Here is an 18,100-nt window from a genome sequence, read left to right as displayed (position 1 = left end):
CTTTGCAGCTGTCTGTCACACCTCACAGACGATGTCATTCATTTAGCACGTGGTTACCGTCAACCACAGCCAATCTGTGTGACACTGCTCATTAAATTCCACTTAACAACCCCGGTCCGAAATATCATACCGTCACGAAATGGAACCTCGTGAATTAATTCTGCCTCATTTAGTCGATTGCAATTTCCAGTTCATTGACCACCACAAGCCGGACCAACTTCCATCAAAACACACATTTCACTCGACCTGAGCAGTAGATCACAAAAGCATCAATCATTATCGACAGCCGTTTTGTTTGGGGAACTTTGCCAACAAACCATCGAGTTTAATTACACCTTGTTTCCGGGCTGCTCGGGCGACCCCAAAATGGGTGACGGCGGCATGTTTTATGTGTCCCATCAGCGTGTAATTAGTGGTGGTGGCCCGTCGTGAAACCTGTGTTTTAAGGTGGCCCATTTTTGTATTGGACAAATCAAAATGGAAAAATGTTAGGTTACACTCCCAAAATTACTCATGAGGAGCCCCAGAAGCTCCTTTCAAACACGAGTGGAAACATTTTTTAGTATCCCTAGCTTTTGTTACCTAACAATCCTTCCTTTTGACTTCCGGTTTGTTGAAGTCTCTTTAGTTTATTGAGAATCTTCAAATCAAAATAAAAGAAATTCGTTGACTACCATCCATGGTCGAAAATGTAATTGGGACCGTTTTCCCATATAGCTGGCCAATTTTCTCCATACAAACTTCAAGCTCGTTTCAAGCCCTCCCTTAGAGTTGACGAATTCCGCTCAAATTTTCACAGTAGTTCCAGGAGGTTCAAGTGAACAAATTTTGGTGTAAAACTTAAGATTTTTGAAGTTTGAGCATTCTGGGCCACCCTCCTATGTGTACTTAGTTGATGGTTGTTGTCACTCGGTTCAATTACGGAACGATACGTCTCCACTCCACGGCACGTGGGCCATGCGGCGAACGGTCGATTGGTCGGTCGGTAATGCGCGGAAATGAGTGACAAAAGCCGCTTGGCGGTGTCGTCATGGCATACTTACACGGTCGCCCCTACATACTTCCGTACAGGTATCCCATTACTCAACCATCAAGTAGGCCCTGACGACGACGACGACAACATGTTCGCGCTGTCTCATGGGATCACGTTTCAATTTGCTTTCGCTTCTGGGCCGCGCCAACTTTGATGCGTTGCTACATGTTTGTTTTAGGTGCCTTCACTTCAAACGGTTTCGAATTATTCTTCTAGGATTGCTGATGCCTTTCGGTATGAGTTACCCTGCCGTCTTCACGCTCTCATAGCATCGAAGATTACGATTTCTATTACGACGGCGTACCTTGTTTGTTTTCCTATATGCAAATTGCGTCAACGATAGCAATCGTATAATTTATGAGATTTATATGCAACAATAAACTCCGCTATCATTGGCGGGTTCTACACAATGTTAAATCGTAAATCATATTTTTCAGAACAGAACCTCCCATCGACCGTCGTTCCCCCATTCCACTCGAGCCTGGCGGGGCCGACGTCGCACTAAGGGATCCACTAGCTGGCCAAAAGTATTTCGATTAGTGCTAGTAAGGGGATTACGGGCATAATGAACACATGGGGCGAAATGGACAGGACACCCCCTTATGCTCTGAGAATATTCATATTTAATTAAAATGTAAACTGTATGGAATCTGTATTGTATATGAACTGCTTGACGGTATGGAAGTTTATGGTTTGCTTCAATTATCCTCAGAAATTGTACTTCAAGTGTCGAGATGGTTTAGAAAAATCGGTGAAAGAATCTAATATTCGAGCAAAGAAACTAACCTAGAGAAGTTCTTTCTTGCTGATGTGATTGAGGGAGATCCCTTTTTAGAACGTTTGACTTGCATGAAAACTAAAGTTTGCACTAAATTCCACGAAATTATTCATTTTGCCCCGATACCTTATTGCCAGCTTTGCTTCCGATCCAATTTTCTATCTCGGTTCTGACATTTGATTTGATTTTTTAATCGTTAATGTATGCAGCACGTCGTGCTAACAACGAACTTGGAAACCGGCCGAGAGTTACTGAAAAATATTGCCATTTTATGGTCCTTAAAAAGCATTTGCTTAAAGTGTCCATTATGCCCCGAATCCCCCTAGGTTTTTTTGGTGACTGGGTCACTATTCTAATGCAAGTTCTCTGTATTCTATCTCCTTAAAGAAAAACAAGTCCTGACATTTTTTTTTAATATTTTGAAGTTGTTTTCTGACATTTGGTAAACAAAATAATAATAAATCTTCGAGCTGTTTAGTAGAATACCTACCTGAAAGATGAAAGATGACTTTCAGCATTTAAAGTTTCAAAAAAAAGGGATGTAATGTACCTAAAAGCTTATAAATTTTAAGTAAAAAAATAAAAATAATAATGGGTAAGGAATTACGTTTATACCTAGTGTTAATATATAATGTGTGCATACGATGGTTTTCTTCAAGTCGAGTCTAGTACACGACACTGAAGACGGCCTTACAGTTGAGGTCGAAATACGCGTATCTGTCAAAGGATACAAACTCTAGTGGAATTAAATGGTATAGTACTAAATTCGTTTTTTTTTTCATCTACTTAAACAAAATAACATTTTTTAAAACCGAACATGACTCGTAGTCCGAACATTGTCAATTTCAGATCAAGAAACATTATTCTCATTTTTTAAAAGTGAAATACTTGAAAAAGTTATACGATTGATCATCCTATAAAGAAATTTGAGTAATTTACTTGGAAAATCATTATTTGAAGTCGAGTAAAGATTTTCCAAAATTTACTTTAGCTTGAAGAAGAGGAACTGGAAAGAACACTGCTTTTGCTTGAATTTCTCAAATAATCACAATAGAAATTGTCATGTGAGATCTAGTAAAAGATTCTTTTGAAACCGTATTGCATATTCCACTAGTATCTGCCTCAGGTATTGTTCCGGAGATTCCTTAAAAGATTAAAAAAAAAATCAGAAACTCTTAAAAAAAAACCTCTAGATACTCATGAGGATTTTCTAACAGTATTGTTTCAAAAACTCGTTCAGAATTTTCTTAAAGGACATCCTTTAGCAGTCTAGCTTTGATCGCTCAACATATTTTAACATGGACAAAAATTCAATCACAGCCCAAGTAACCAAATAGCACTTTATTTCACCCTCCGTGCTAATATAGGGCTATTATAAAGCTGATAACCTCTATATTAGCCGTATAACAGCTCTATAAGCCCACAAAAGCGAATTAGCGGGCTAGTGGTTACTTGGGAGAGTCTCCCAAGAATCGCTTCAACAATTTCTTTAGGGAAAATCAGGAAATCCTACAGAAGTTTTTTCTACCGATTTGTTTCTCTAAGAGACAATTCCCCTGCGTACTTCCTTGGAATTTCTGAAGGGAGACTTGAAGGTATCTTTTCTTAGAGAACTTCCTGATTGAAATATTGAAAAAATCCTGAACAAAAACTTTGGAGTAGACCCTGATGTAAACATATATAGAACTCTTGAAAAAATGACGCAAAGTTTACACATTTAGCAATGTTTTGCTGAATATTGCCGTGCTGAAGTCGTCAGCTAACCGAATTTCTGGAGTTTTAGCACAATTTGATGAATTTCAGCAAAACGTTCCTGGTCGTCAGTTAAATTTGCCAAAAAATCAGCTGAATTGAACTAAGATTTCAGCAAAACATTTCTACCAAAACTCAGCATAAAATTGCGGATTTCAGCAACAAAAATATTGGTGTGTAAGATTGCTTTGAAAAAAAAAATCGGAGAGATATTCGGAATAAATTCTTAAAGATATCTCTGAAGTAATTTCTGGAGATATCCTTTGAAAAATTACAGGTTCTTGTAATCTTGGATGAAATCCTAAAAACATACAATGACAGAATCACTGTATGATTCCATAAAGAAAGTTATTGACGACTTTCCCGAAAAAATTCTGGAAGAATCCTGAAAGATATCTGTAGTTTGGATGATTTAATACACAGACTAACATCTGGTGTAATATCGCAAAGAATACCCAAAGAAAATATTAGAAGTAATCTGCAATCTGCAATTGGCAAATAAAAAGAGCAACCTTCATTATCATCAGAGGCGCGTCCATGTTTGAAACCATGGGTAGGACAAGCTTCAGCAAACATTTTGTGTACAGTGAAAAAGAAAAAAAAACTGTAAACTGGAAACGGGGTGTAAGTGACATTTTGGTCGGTTTTGAGTTGAGTAAATTCTACTTTTTCCAAGTGATCCAACGATATTTTCAGATTATTTTTTCCGCTCAACAGAAAAAAATAACATAGGAATTTTATCAGAAATTTTTCAAGTATTTGTCCAAATGTTCAGATGATTACTCCGAAAATTTCCAAAGGAGTTCATTTTGTGATTATTTTCCAGTGAATTTCTCCACGAATTTTCTTAGAGAACTTCTCCAAGAATTTGATTTTCCCAAAGAAAACCACAGAATTCCTCAAAAAATCTTTGAGACATTTTTTTTAAGAAATTCCTACAAGATTTTATACATCCATCGATTTACCTGGGACATCATCCAAGATTCCGGGTTAACATGTCCTCGAAAATCCAATCAATAACTTCAAATTTCTGAGGTTTTTCTTTAAAATTGTATTTCAGGATTTATATAAGATTTCAACTAGGGATTTCCTCAAAGATACCTTCAGCAAATGCTCTAAAGACTGATTCTAAGATGTCTACAGTAATTCTCCCAGTTTTTATTTGAGATTTTCTCAAGTAAGTCTGATTTTTTTGAGGGGATGTTTTTGTGGAAATGCAATTGTTTTTCTGAAACCCATGAGGTATTTCTAAAGAAAATCCTAGAGTAAACTCCGATAAAACTTGGGTAAGTTTAAGTTACTTTCAATGTACAAGGATCTCTGAAATAACTCCTGGCCTCTTAAGATACTTTTAGATTTCCTAGATAGTTTGTTGAGATAATTGAAAAAATAATCAAACGAATATCAGGATAAAATTTCGCAGAATTATCCAAAGAGATTTCTCTAAAAACGTTGCTGTAGCATAAACTGCTGTGAAAATTCAAATAAACTTTTGAAGATTTCCTGGTATTTTTCTTAGAAATATTCGATTAAATTGCAGTAGTAATATTTGGATGAAATGCTGAAAAAAAGTATCTAAAAAATAGATTTGCTTTTTTGTGAGGAAACGTGGATGAATTCTTAAAGGAATCTACATGAACAGGCGGAGGAATTCTAGAAGAGTTTCTCGAAGAAAAGCTTTTTGAAAAATGTTTCATCGCGCAGATACTTCTAATATTCTGCTGGAATTTCTTCAACAATTACAATCATAATCTGCTCTTATATAAAATATTTATGAATGATGCCACAAAATACCGTTTTGATTCGAACCCCGGACAGCTTCAAATTCCGGACACTCTACTTTGTATGGGAAAGATTTCACTCGAAATGTTTCAAAATGTGCCATCAAAAAGTTCCCAATTTGAAAGATGATTTTTATAAACATTTTACATAGCAATCCATGAAATTTTACAATGTTCAACTAGTTTTGACGTCTTTCTAACGACTAAGTGCGTTTAATTATTGATTCGACTATTCTAATTGTGTTTTTAAGAGCTGTCCGGAATTCGAATCAAAGTGTCCGGAATATGAAGTAAAAGTGTGGTTGTGTCCGGAATAAAAATCATGAAGAGGCCGATCATTTTCAATGATTAAAGTGAATTAAAGATGTGGAATCTGAATCCCCACCATTTGAAATTTAAGTGTTTGCAAGGCCCGATTACGATAAAGTTTTGTACAGAACTATTCAATTTATATGTGTTTCGATTAGTTGTACTTCACTGAAGCTTTAAGTGTCCGTAATATGAATCAAAACGGTAACAGTAGGAATTTGATTGAATCATAATGATGATAAAAAGTTAAATTTATTTTTCAAGCTTCCTGCTGATTTTATATTTTGTTTTTTGTTGAATCGTGGGTAGGACAATCCTTTGACTGTCCTACCCAGGTATTTTTGTGCGTAGTACAAGTCCTACCTGTCCTACCCACTTCCCGCGCCACTGATTATCATACACACTTAAATTATTTTACGGATTTCTGTGAAATCTCAACAGCTGAACAGTTCGGTGAAATAAATTGACGGAGTAGGGCAAACTTTTACTGTTACAGCTCTGATTTTTTTTGGGGAATAACAGTTATGATAAAACCCATCTAAATAAGCTCTAATATTGGAGGACACTATTGCAATTAGATCCAGGACACATTAATGACCTCTATGTCCCTTGCAGTTGCCCAAAATTTTATATCTCATAAGGTAATCTAGAATGCCGTGAAAAGTGTACTCCGATCTGTCAAACTTGGGTACCTTTTGCACTACCGAGGGACCAAATGCAGTACTAGAAGTGGTACCCAATCGGAGCCCAAGTGGAACGGACCTGATTAGATGTTTGGGGATTGTTTATCACGGCAGTAGAGTAAACCCAAAGACGAAATAAAGACCTCAATGTTCCTTACAGTTGTCCAAAATTTTATGGCACAAAAAGTATTGGAGCAAAATCTAGAATGCTGTGAAAAGTGTACTGCGATCTCTCCTTCGCCGCTGCTATTCAACAAGCTTGTTACAACATTGTCATACCGATACAGATGCGTTTTTTTTTTCTTCGTTTGCTTTGATAGTGCTTCGAAACCAATTGAGAACAAATTCTGCAATGCCTAGTGGAATGATTTCAGAGTGAAACACTTTTTAGTCTCAAGCATCATTATAGAACGTCTTGTTTTTGAGATATTGGCTGTTGAAAACGCACAATTTGGCTATTTATTCCAACTTGTATGCAAGTTCACCAGCTTGTATGGCAATTTATTTGATTTATTTGCCACAGAATTCGAACTTCATGTTATAAATAATACTAAGCAACACAATTTATTATAATTTTGATGTGAAAAAGTTATTTTAGATGGTTTGTAAAATTATTGTATTTTTCCATATAAGAGAAACGAAAAATTATGTATGGAGACCGCAAACATGTTGAAAAATTCAATTTCATGTAAATTTAAACATGCAATTTGAATCAAAATATATCTTAAATGTTTCAATGTCATTTGCTTGGTGAATTAGATTTAAATGTTTGATGAATCATGCTATAACTTCATAGAAACCTCAATTAAATCAGTGTTTTAAACAAGTTTGGTGACCTGTAGCTAAGAATTGTGACGTGATAGAAAATTTCTGAGAACGGCACTAGGTTTAGCAACCCCAAATCTACTTGAGACACATATATGTTTAACTAATCAATTTGGTTTTTTACCAATAGTTTCATCATCTTACTGTATATTCTGCATAATGTTTTGTCATTTGAAGCAGACATTATAGTTAAACAACTGAAAAAAAATGTACGATATGATAAAAAGAAACTTGAATTCGCAAATTTCAAACCCTGATTTTGAGGTTATACAGCGCTATCCACTTCATTAAGAGTAAACTTAGTATGAGGCATTAATTTACAATACGCTTGTTGTCATGAAATATGCATGTTCTAAAAATACGACCAAATGTGCAAAATGACTTTTGGCCAGCTAGATCCACCCAACATCCCTTCGTGCGTCGTTACGGTTCATTTGAAGATTCAGTTCAGTTTCCATTCCGAGACCGATCTATACTGTGCTCTTCGAGTGCCTCGTCACGCTATCCTCCAATCGGGAAAAAAAGATCCTATCTCTCTCAAGGCATCTCCACTCGGAAACGATTGTGTATGTCCTAGTAAGCTACATATAGCATGATTTTCAATGATGCTGGTTGGAGGTTGTTAGTTACCGCGCGCAATTCCGCCGTTGGAAAAGTGTAAACTCATCGCGGAGAACTCGGGAAGAGTCCTACGGAGCCACGGTCACGGCTCCGATGGTGGTTAATTTGAAAATCATTATTGTACAACGGAGAGGAGTATGCAATACGATTCCGTGTGGGCATACGGATGAGGACCTCCTCCGGAGTGCTTGTACGCCGAACAGCTGCACTCGGGAATGAGAAAGGACAAAGGGGTGGAGGCATTAGAAATCTATATTCCGTTGATTCTAACCGCATTTGGTCATGGGTATCGGTGGTGTAGGTCCGACTCATCGCGATGTGGTATGCCGGTTGTTCCTACCTAGTATTGAACATACCGAACAAGGAAACGATAAGAGTTGTTAGGATATTCATCGTTGTAGAATGGATTTATGTTGAAGATTAATGAATAAAGTAGTTTGATGAAAGCAGTCCGTGCATACGATAATGAAAAGGATCCTGTTGTGTATTTCCAGTATTTTTTTCTAGAAAACATGAGAGCCCTGAAGTGAATCATTGAGCTGGTATGTTGATGTATTAAAGATAAATACAACGAGATCAATATATTCTCATCAGTGGAGGAAAAATTCGCATCACGAAGCAGCTCACGAGTGTATACCAACGCATAACAAACATCACAGACTCGCGAACTGGCTAGGTGTGAGTAAGTCCGTACCCGTCTGCTCGGGAGAACTTGTCAAAAGAAAAAGCAACAAGCTCGGGAACGTTTACTCGCGAGTAACCGAGCAAAGTGTGATTTATTATGGTTTTGACAGACAAATTAATTGTATAACCATCAAATCGACAGTAAACTACTAGTTTTTAGTCAAAAACCCTTGGAAACCATAAATCTCGGTGTAATGCAGCTTTTTACCCAAAAGCGCAATATGACTCTGAGCAGCTACGAACACGTTCACGAATCACTTCTGCTTCGGTTACTCGGGAGCACGACATATGCGAGTGAACCAGCGCTCTGACGCTCGGGAGCGCTTGGTTTTGTTTTTGTTCCAGTTCAGCAGAACTGTTCGCCACTTTCCATCACTGATTCTCATACACTAATGATGTGTAGTGAAATGTCTATTGATATCATATTTTGCGCCTAAAATGGTTTTTTGAACTCAGGGGTTTGGGTTATTATGTAAAAATCAAGGCATTCACACAATATTTTCAAAAACTTTCATTAAATCATAGAGTTCGAATATTTCTAAGACATATGATGCGCATAATTGGAGCGTGAAATATCATGGATATTTACAATGATATGTAAAAGCCAATCATGTATGTAGCTTTAAAAAAAAACGAATGATAATATCTGAAACACAGATGTGCAATTACTGTCGATGAAATTTTTCCTATGAGCGTTCTGCTTGTAAAAACATTCGGAAAGCCTTGATTAATAAAACAGGTTCATATTTTAAATTATTTCAAAATATATTCAGTAGTGAATTAGTATTATAACGCCTTTCAATACATGTATTCACCAATGAGCTCAGAGAGACAAGTGTGAAATAAAATAACCTCGAATTTGTATAAGAATATACTAGACGTACATCGTCGTCGCTAATGAAGTTTTTGGAAGTTCGGCGTTGAAAAACGTTTAATGTAATTAGCCATAATGATCGTTTAATAAAACTAAAACAGTAAAAACGCAGTAAGCCGCGCCGCAATCACGTTCTGCGTGATGGGTTTTACGCAATTCCGCTGGTGGTTCAACCGGTGCTTCGTGATATAGTTGTAACATTTGATAGTGATATTTAGTGATTTTACTGATGATAAGAAGATATCTTGAATTGTGGAAAACGCTTCATTTATGGTCGTTTTGCTAGGTGTAGGAGTGATTATTTTAATCAAGAATCAACTGTCCAGTTTTACTATTTCCGTCCATATTGATTGAAAATCATTGTGGAAACCGTACCTTTTTTCGACGGATTCAATCGTCGCACATGTGGGGAAACATCCTTTTTCATACACAGCATAAGCGCGCTGCTTTTGGCGATGACCAATTGCGGGACAAACGGAGTCATTTGCTTAGATCGGATTTGGTGAGTTTGTTCCAATTAATGTACTTATTTTCAATGAAATTAGGGCTATTTCTGAGGGCAGGGTGAACTTGTTTTCTCGTTTCCGAGAACGAGCAATGGCGCTTAAACCAAAGCTTTTAAGCTTGGACACAAGGTGGAAATACCTGTGCCCCATCCCTGGAAAACACGCGCATGGAGTGATATTATTATTTTTTTTTCTTTGTTAGTATCATTCCAAACATTACATTCATTATTTCTTATATCTAGGTGTTCTGTGTTATTAGACAACACTATCATCGTAATCTGGTAACACAAATTTAAAATTTTATTAACATTTTGTTAACAACATATTTCATTTCATTTGACGTAGCAGTTCAGATTTTTTACAGGTGAGTTGATTTCACATGCATATAAGAGAAAAAAACACGTTTGAAATTGACTTAACCTAACTTAACCTAAACATATAACGCATTAATCGTGGCAATAGAAGATTGCAACGATTTTTGCCTGAAATTATTAACTATTTTATTTGACATTTGTTTCAATGTTTCAACATTGGATATTCTATGTAACTCATTGATACTATACCAGGGAGAAAGCTTCAGAATCATTTTCAAAATTTTATTTTGAATTCTCTGCAGAGCTTTTTTCCTGGTATTACAACAGCTGGTCCATATTGGTACAGCATACAACATGACTGGCCTGAAAAGCTTGTTCTTAAGACAAAGTTTTGATTTTCTATCAATAAGAGGATAGAGACATTTTACATATTTATTGCATTTGGCTTGAATGCCCTCAATGTGATTTTTGAAAGTTAAATTCTTATCTAGCATGAGCCCTAGATACTTAACTTCAACTGACCAATTTATTGGAACCCCTCTCATAGTGACAATACGTCTACTTGAAGGTTTCAAATAAAGCATTAGGAGAAATCTTCCATTTTTGCAAGTATGAAGAAGAAATATCCAAACTTTTTTTCAATCGACTACAGATGACACGCAGGCTTCGTCTTTTGGCGGAGAGGCCTGTGTCATCCAAAAAACAAAGATTTTTGACATCCCTGAGGTAACTCAGGTAAGTCAGATGTGAAAATATTGTATAATATTGGTCCCAAAATGCTGCCTTGAGGAACACCAGCTCTTACAGGAAGTCTTTCAGATCTGGAGTTCTGATAATTAACCTGAAGTGTACAATTTGACAGATAAATTTGAATTATTCTAACAATGTATGTTGGAAAATTAAAGTTTTATAATTTTACGATCAAACCTTCATGCCAAACACTGTCGAATGCTTTTTATATGTCTAGAAGAGCAAGACCAGTAGAGTAGCCTTCAGAATTGTTTGAACGGATCAAATTTGTGACACGTTAAAGTTGATGAGTGGTCGAATGTCCATGGCGGAATCCGAACTGTTCATTGGCAAAAATTGAATTTTCGTTGATGTGGACCATCATTCTGTTCAAAATGACCTTTTCAAAAAGTTTACTGATGGAGGAAAGCAAACTGATTGGACGATATCTAGAAGGTTCTGCAGGATTTTTGTCTGGTTTTAAAATTGGAACAACCTTAGCATTTTTCCATTTGTAAGGAAATTGAATTGAAAACACTTGTTAAATATATCAAGATTCTTGATGAGGATGTAGAAAATTCCACCATCGCCAGGAGCTTGAGAATATTTTCGAAGTCCTGAGTAACTTGATCTTCAATTGGACTAGTAAGCCCAAAATTAAAATTGTGCGCGCTTTCAAACTGCATAGCAAGTTTTTGAGCTTTTTCGCAATTAGTTAGTAATAATTTGTTTTCCTCTTTCAATGCCGGTATTGGCTTCTGAGGTTTTTCTCAAAATTTTAGATAATTTCCAAAAGGGCTTAGAGCCAGGGTCCAATTGAGAAAATTGATTTTCAAAATTTTTGTTTCTTAATTGTGCAAAACGTTTCTTGATTTATTTCTGCAAATCCTGCCATATAATTTTCATAGCAGGATCGCGAGTGCGTTGAAATTGCCTTCTCCTCACGTTTTTAAGGCGTTTAATCAAGCGTTTTTTCAAGAGTTTAAGAGTTTAATTTTACTTCACATTTTGGAATTGCAGTGCTCCTGGCGTCAACAATGGAATTTGTTAAAGTTTCAAGAGCATTGTCAATATCAAATTTTGTTTGTAAAGAAATGTTAACATCAAGATTAGAGTCAATATATGTTTCATATATATTCCAGACGGCTCGAAAATAATTGAAAGCGGAGCTGATAGGATTGAGAATCGCTTCATGGGATATTTGAATTGTAACAGGGACAAGATCAGAATCAAAATCAGCATGAGTAACTAATTGGCTACAAAGATGACTAGAGTCGGTTAAGACCAAGTCAATCGTAGATAGATTTCTAGAAGATGAAAAACATGTAGGACCCTGATAGAATCAGGGTATTGAATTGAGAAATATCCTGAAGAGCACTCATCAAATAAAATTCTGCCGTTGGAATTACTTTGAGAATTATGCCTTGACCGATGTTTGGCATTAAATTCACCAATGCCAAAAAAGGTTGGCTTATTGCGAGTCAATTTCCGCAAGACAGTTTGGAGCAAATTAACTTGCTGTCCAGAGCATTGGAAAGGCAAATAGGCAGCTATGCAAGTATATTTACCAAGCTGTGTTTCAACAGAAACACCTAAAGTTTCAAAAACTTTAGTTTCAAATGACAAAAACAGTCGATTTTTATACGCCTATGAATGCTGATTGAAACTCCCCCACATGCCCCATCAAGTCGATCATTACGATAAACAAAAAAGTTAGGATCTTATTGTAGGACGTCTCTACACTTATGACGGTGGAAAGTTCGGCTGCATATGACGGTGATATTTTTCCTCTTCGCGAGTCTCTCTCAGGTATACAATACATAAGTCTGATCTGCCCGGTTCTAACAAACCGTGTAAACTTCTGTGCTTTATAATATCATATAATCCAGAAAGGAGTATGTGGGGTTACATGACATACACATAATACAAATTTATATGCTTTCAAATTTACATTTGCATTACTTCTTGTTTACATAGTACAGTCATCTCTCCCTAACTCGATATTGAAGGGACCATCGAGTTAGGGAGGTATCGAGATACAGAACACAAATTTTGCAATTTTTGAAATTTTGATTATTTCGACAAAGTACATTCAAAATAGTAATTTAAATGTGTATAAAAGTAAATTTTTGGAACATTTAGCAACGTGACACTTTTTGCATAGTCTTCAAAAATTCAATTTTTCTTCACCCTGAAACAGAGGCGCGTCCACGTTTGGAACCATGGGTAGGACAAACATTGTCAAATCTCACGATGAACGATGAAGCTAAGAAAAGTTTTAACCCTATGGAATCTTTGGTTGGAAATAGAAAGTCACTATATTTCAGGGGCCCAAACGCAAAGAAGTGTAAGTGACATTTTGGTTAGTTTTTTGTTGAGAATACTAACAAAAATCTACTGTTTCCTAGCTTTTCAACAATATCTTCAGATGATTTTTCCGAGCAACAGGAAAAAAACATAATTGTTAGAATAAGAAAATTGCTGAAAACGCTCAAAGTAAATTTTCTCGAAATTAGGTTTTTGTCCCTGACGCCCCTTTGCTTCTAACCCCCTCATTATCATGCCAGTCATTATCACAAGATAAAGAAAGCTTTTTCAGGGTGTCTTCTCATGAACAGAATTGAAATTCTCGATAATTTCAGGTTCTTCCAGGTTGAATAAAATATAAACCTAACAGGAACCACGACATATTGTTTTTGAATTCCTTGTAACATTACGACATTTTTTAAAATTCTTATTGACATTACGACAAGTATTACTACTCGTTTTACTGTAGTTTCCTTTCACATATTACTCCGAATATGTGTTTAGGGGCTCGAGCGATTTTTCACAAACTTTCTACAATTTCGTTTTTCATACCTTTGAGAATTAAACTTGGAATTTTTCCATAACTAGCCACAGAAATTACTACTGACTTTCCTATGTTTTCCTCTAACATTCCCGTACATCAAGAATAAAAAAAATCATTCAATAATTCTTCCAAATTTTTTGATACATTTTTCAAGGCGTCTTCAAAAAATTGTTATCCAGGGAAATTTTTCAGAGTTTTTTGGAGAAATTTTTTTAAAAATCCTGAGATCTTTTGATAAAATTTTAAGAGATTTACTCCTGGATTATAGTTGTAATTCTTCCTAATAATAATGTTAATGTTATAAACTCTCTTAATTAAATCTAATAATCTTCTTAATAAATTGCTAAAATTAGATAGATAAAAGTGAGGCCCAGATAGCCGTAGCGGTAAACGCGCAGCTATTCAGCAAGACCAAGCTGAGGGTCGTGGGTTCGAATCCCACTGGTCGAGGATTTTTTCGGGTTGGAAATTTTCTCGACTTCCCAGAGCATAGAGTATAATCGTATCTGCCACACGATATACACATGCAAAAATGGTCATTGGCATCGTAAGCTCTCAGTTAATAACTGTGGAAGTGCTCATAAGAACACTAAGCTGAGAAGCAGGCTCTGTCCCAGTGTGGACGTAACGCCAGAAAAAAGAAGATAAATTTGACTTTGACTTTTTGTCTCAACCTTTTAAAATTTTTGGGCCCAATTTGGTATTTTGGGAGGGCAGTTGAAAAAATATTTATCAAAATCTGTAGGTTTCCACAAAATTTCTTAACAAATCCGATGAGATTCGATATTTTATATATTTTACTGTTATTTTTACATTATCCCTCCCTCTTAATAAAATATGTGTGTCGGCCTTACTAAAAAAACGACATTCAAATTTCGATATTGGAGGAACTTCTGGAAGAAAATCGAAAAGATTTTTTTTAGAAATTTATCCAATGAAAATTTGAAAAATCCAATGGGTTTGGAAATTTTATTTATTTTTATTTTCAAAGGAAATATTGCTGTGGTAATAATATTTTGAATAAAATGCTGGAGAAAAGCCGAGAGAAATTCCTGAAGGAACTAAATATCGAATCCCAGAGAAATTCTTGTAAAATTTCATCGAATAATGTGGGGAACTTTCGAGCAATTTCTAAGAGTAATCGTGGATAAATATCTGAAATAATCCTTATAAAAATGCTTGGAATAATTGACAAAATCGGTGCAAGAATCATTGTAGGGTTTATTTAAAAACTGTCGAAACATTTTTTTTTTATTTTCAAGGAGAAAACGGTGGAAAAATTAGTGAAAAAAAAATGTGTTTTATAAGAAAATTACTGGAGGTAATAGCGTTGGAATGCTCTGGTGTGCCTATAAATACGTTAAGAGAAATTGGTTCCGAATAGTTATAAACCAACGAAATTTCAAACATATGACAGTTAAAGTTAGACCAAACACTAGACAAAAACGATAAATAAATTTCCCCTGAAGAAGACACAATCCCCGTGTCGAAACGTTAGGTTAAAATAGTGATAGTTCTCTATGGGTGTTCCAGAAGCTTCTCAAGAATTACTTCCAGAAATGTTCACGGCAATTTGTCCCAGAACATACAAAGGGTTAGTCGTAGATTTTTTTCATAAACCATAGCATTCAGAAATGCCCTAGAAGATTATTCCATTTGTTTTCCTAACCGTTAAAAAAGTTCCTTGTAACGATTCTTACAGTTAACTTACCAGGATTTTCACTATTGATATTCTCAATCGATCTTGAAAAAAAAACAGAACTTTTGGGGGTCATGCACAAATCATGTCACTAGGCATTAGAATACAACGAATAACTTTATTGTGTCATCCATACTCCATAAGAACAAGTTTTGAGTTTGAATGTATATTGAAAAGGTGCTAAATAGTTTCTTCTGAACATTATTTTTTGTAGAATCATGGGTAGGATAATCCTTCGTCTGTCCTACCCAGCTGTTTTTGTGCGTAGTACATGTCCTACCTGTCCTACCCACTTCCCGCGCCACTGCCCTGAAATGACTTGTCAACCTTCATTTTACTATCACTATAATCATAATTATCAAATTTAAGAAATTTCATCGAGTAAGGGGAAATATCGAGATACAGAACATCGAGTAAGGGAGAGTTAACTGTATATATGAAGATTATATGTCGTGTGATCTTCATTATTTCTAACAGTGTGCATAATCGAATGATTGGATCACCTCTAGTTCTACCAATTATCAAATTTCTAGTTCTAGTTCGCTCAAAATGCTATGACTTTGCTTTAAAACTAATTATGAGTTATTACAGTTTCGAATACAGATCTAAATTTACTTGAAGCACAATGTTTTGTGGGTTAAAATAGTCCTGTAAAACATAAAAAATATCTTAGCTATATGTATGTACTGAGATCTTACAATTTCAAAACTACTTGAAAAAGAGCATCCATCCCAAAGCGAAATTAAAGTGCAATAAACAATCCCTAAGCATAGAAACAACTCAATACTTTTTTTCTAATTATCTCAGTAGGCCCATTTCAAACATCATTTCGCATACATTTTTCCAATGCTCGCGAACGGCATTGGCCTACTCTTCTTATGGGACGTTTCCCCCCGATCGTTCCTTGCTACTTAGATATCATCCCCCATCGCCTACTAACATCATCGCGTCGCAACAGTTTATTATGCAAAGTCAAGAAAAACCCCACGAATTTCCCTCGCGAACAACAACCTTCACCAAAATACATCGTCCACCCACCCCACTCAATGCATAGAATAAGAAAAGAAAAAGATCTTACATTTTTCATCGTGCTCCCATTCAGCTGATTGTGAATCTGGTGGTGGTGGTGCCGGTGCACAGGTGTCAACGTCTGTGGTTGCTGCTGATTGCCATTATCGTCCCAAGGACTCAAAGTGGCCCCCTCGCCGCAGCGCATGACCTCACCATCTCCTACACTACTGCTGCTGCTGCTGCTACTGTTCAGCTTCTTGTACTTCAATAATCCAAAGCGAAGCATTCTGACGCGGAGGTGTGGAAAACACGACACGTGCCTTCGTCAGCCTTTAACCGGATGGATGAGGGTTAATAATTGATGGTTTTCTTGTTGCTCCACGGTTTGGATAAATTTTCGCGCCAACTTTCCCGGACTACACAAAACACGTTTGGGGGCCGCACCGAACGATAAAATCTCAGTTTGATACCCGGGTACCCTGGGTGATTTTTTTTCTTCTCTCTACTGACAGGTCGATTTTCCACGCACTTTATGTTCGTTTTGGGATAATTTTAACGAGCTTTTCCTCTTAGTTGAGTTTTCCTTTTTCCGCACACTTGACTTTTTTTTTTCTTCCCTCGACAAAGGACAACGACTATGCCGTTATCATCAACTTTTCCCACTCTGCCAAACGGGCACGATCTTAATTAACATCATAAATTCGCACTAAATTACACGCACACAACGTGGCGGAAGCGGAATAAGTTTCGCAATTATAATTTCCCTCGGCTTTACTTTCACTTGTTTTCCGGCGCGCGCGTTTTCGTTCTTCTTCCACAACAGCGAATTCGCGCACGTGACTAACCAAGTAGGCTTGTGGGGTGATACAGGCGCTTTCCCGCCTGCTGCGACCGTTCTCGACGAAGGACTGTAGAAGACTGATTTTCACGTTCCGCACGCTGTTGAGCCTGGATCGAAGCACTCTGCTGATGCTTGTGTTTTGTCGCTGGGAAAACTGTAGAGCATAAATAACTGAAGAAGGTCGATGCAACAGGATGATGCGAACCGGGTGCAATGGGAAGGAAAATAATGCTACTTATGCTCCGGGGTTCTCTCTCTCTCTCTCTCTTTTCAGATGTATTCTCTCGTAGCATTGAAAGAGCTATTGGTACATGTTTATGTTGAGCTGTGGACGTCAGGGTTGAAGCTGTAGACGTTGTTTCACTGTGCTGCACATGTATAATTTATCTTGATTTTATTATGGACCTCTTTTAATGTTTCATAATCACACTGACTTTTTTTTGCATAGTCTGAAATCTCCACACTTACTTGCCATTAGTTGTTAACTTTTCCTTTCTCTCATTTCTGGCGTTACGTCTCTTTTTTCAGCTGCTCAACTAAGTGTCCTGAGCAACCTTTCAACAGTTGCTAACTAAGAGTTTTTCTTAACCAATTTACCGTTTAAAGCTAAGTATGCTGTTCCGCTCAAGAAAAGTAAAAATTTCTGCTTAAGCATTTATAAAAAGTATGACGAGACTTTATGGGGCCCAGATAGCCGTAGCGGTAAACGCGTAGCTATTCAGCATGACCATGCTGAGGGTCGTGGGTTCGAATCCCGCTGGTCGAGGATCTTTTCCGTAAAGAAAAATTTCTCGATTCCCTGGGCATAG

General features: G+C 36.6%; 1 protein-coding gene across 1 annotated transcript in view; it reads right to left on the bottom strand.

The window, feature by feature from the left end:
- The window catches only part of LOC5564551, a 54,579-nt gene extending 37,184 nt beyond the window's left edge, over positions 1–17,395 (bottom strand). The window contains exon 1 of the mRNA XM_021851976.1: positions 16,518–17,395. Coding sequence (XP_021707668.1) covers positions 16,518–16,736 — 219 coding nt within the window. The 5' untranslated portion in view covers positions 16,737–17,395. The remainder of the gene's footprint in view (positions 1–16,517) is intronic.
- Positions 17,396–18,100: the final 705 nt, after the last annotated feature.

This window comes from Aedes aegypti, chromosome 3, assembly GCF_002204515.2.
Source record: "Aedes aegypti strain LVP_AGWG chromosome 3, AaegL5.0 Primary Assembly, whole genome shotgun sequence".
NCBI lineage: Eukaryota > Metazoa > Arthropoda > Insecta > Diptera > Culicidae > Aedes > Aedes aegypti.
The sequence above is the reverse complement of the archived record's forward strand: the minus strand, read 5'-3'. Positions and strand labels throughout refer to the sequence as shown.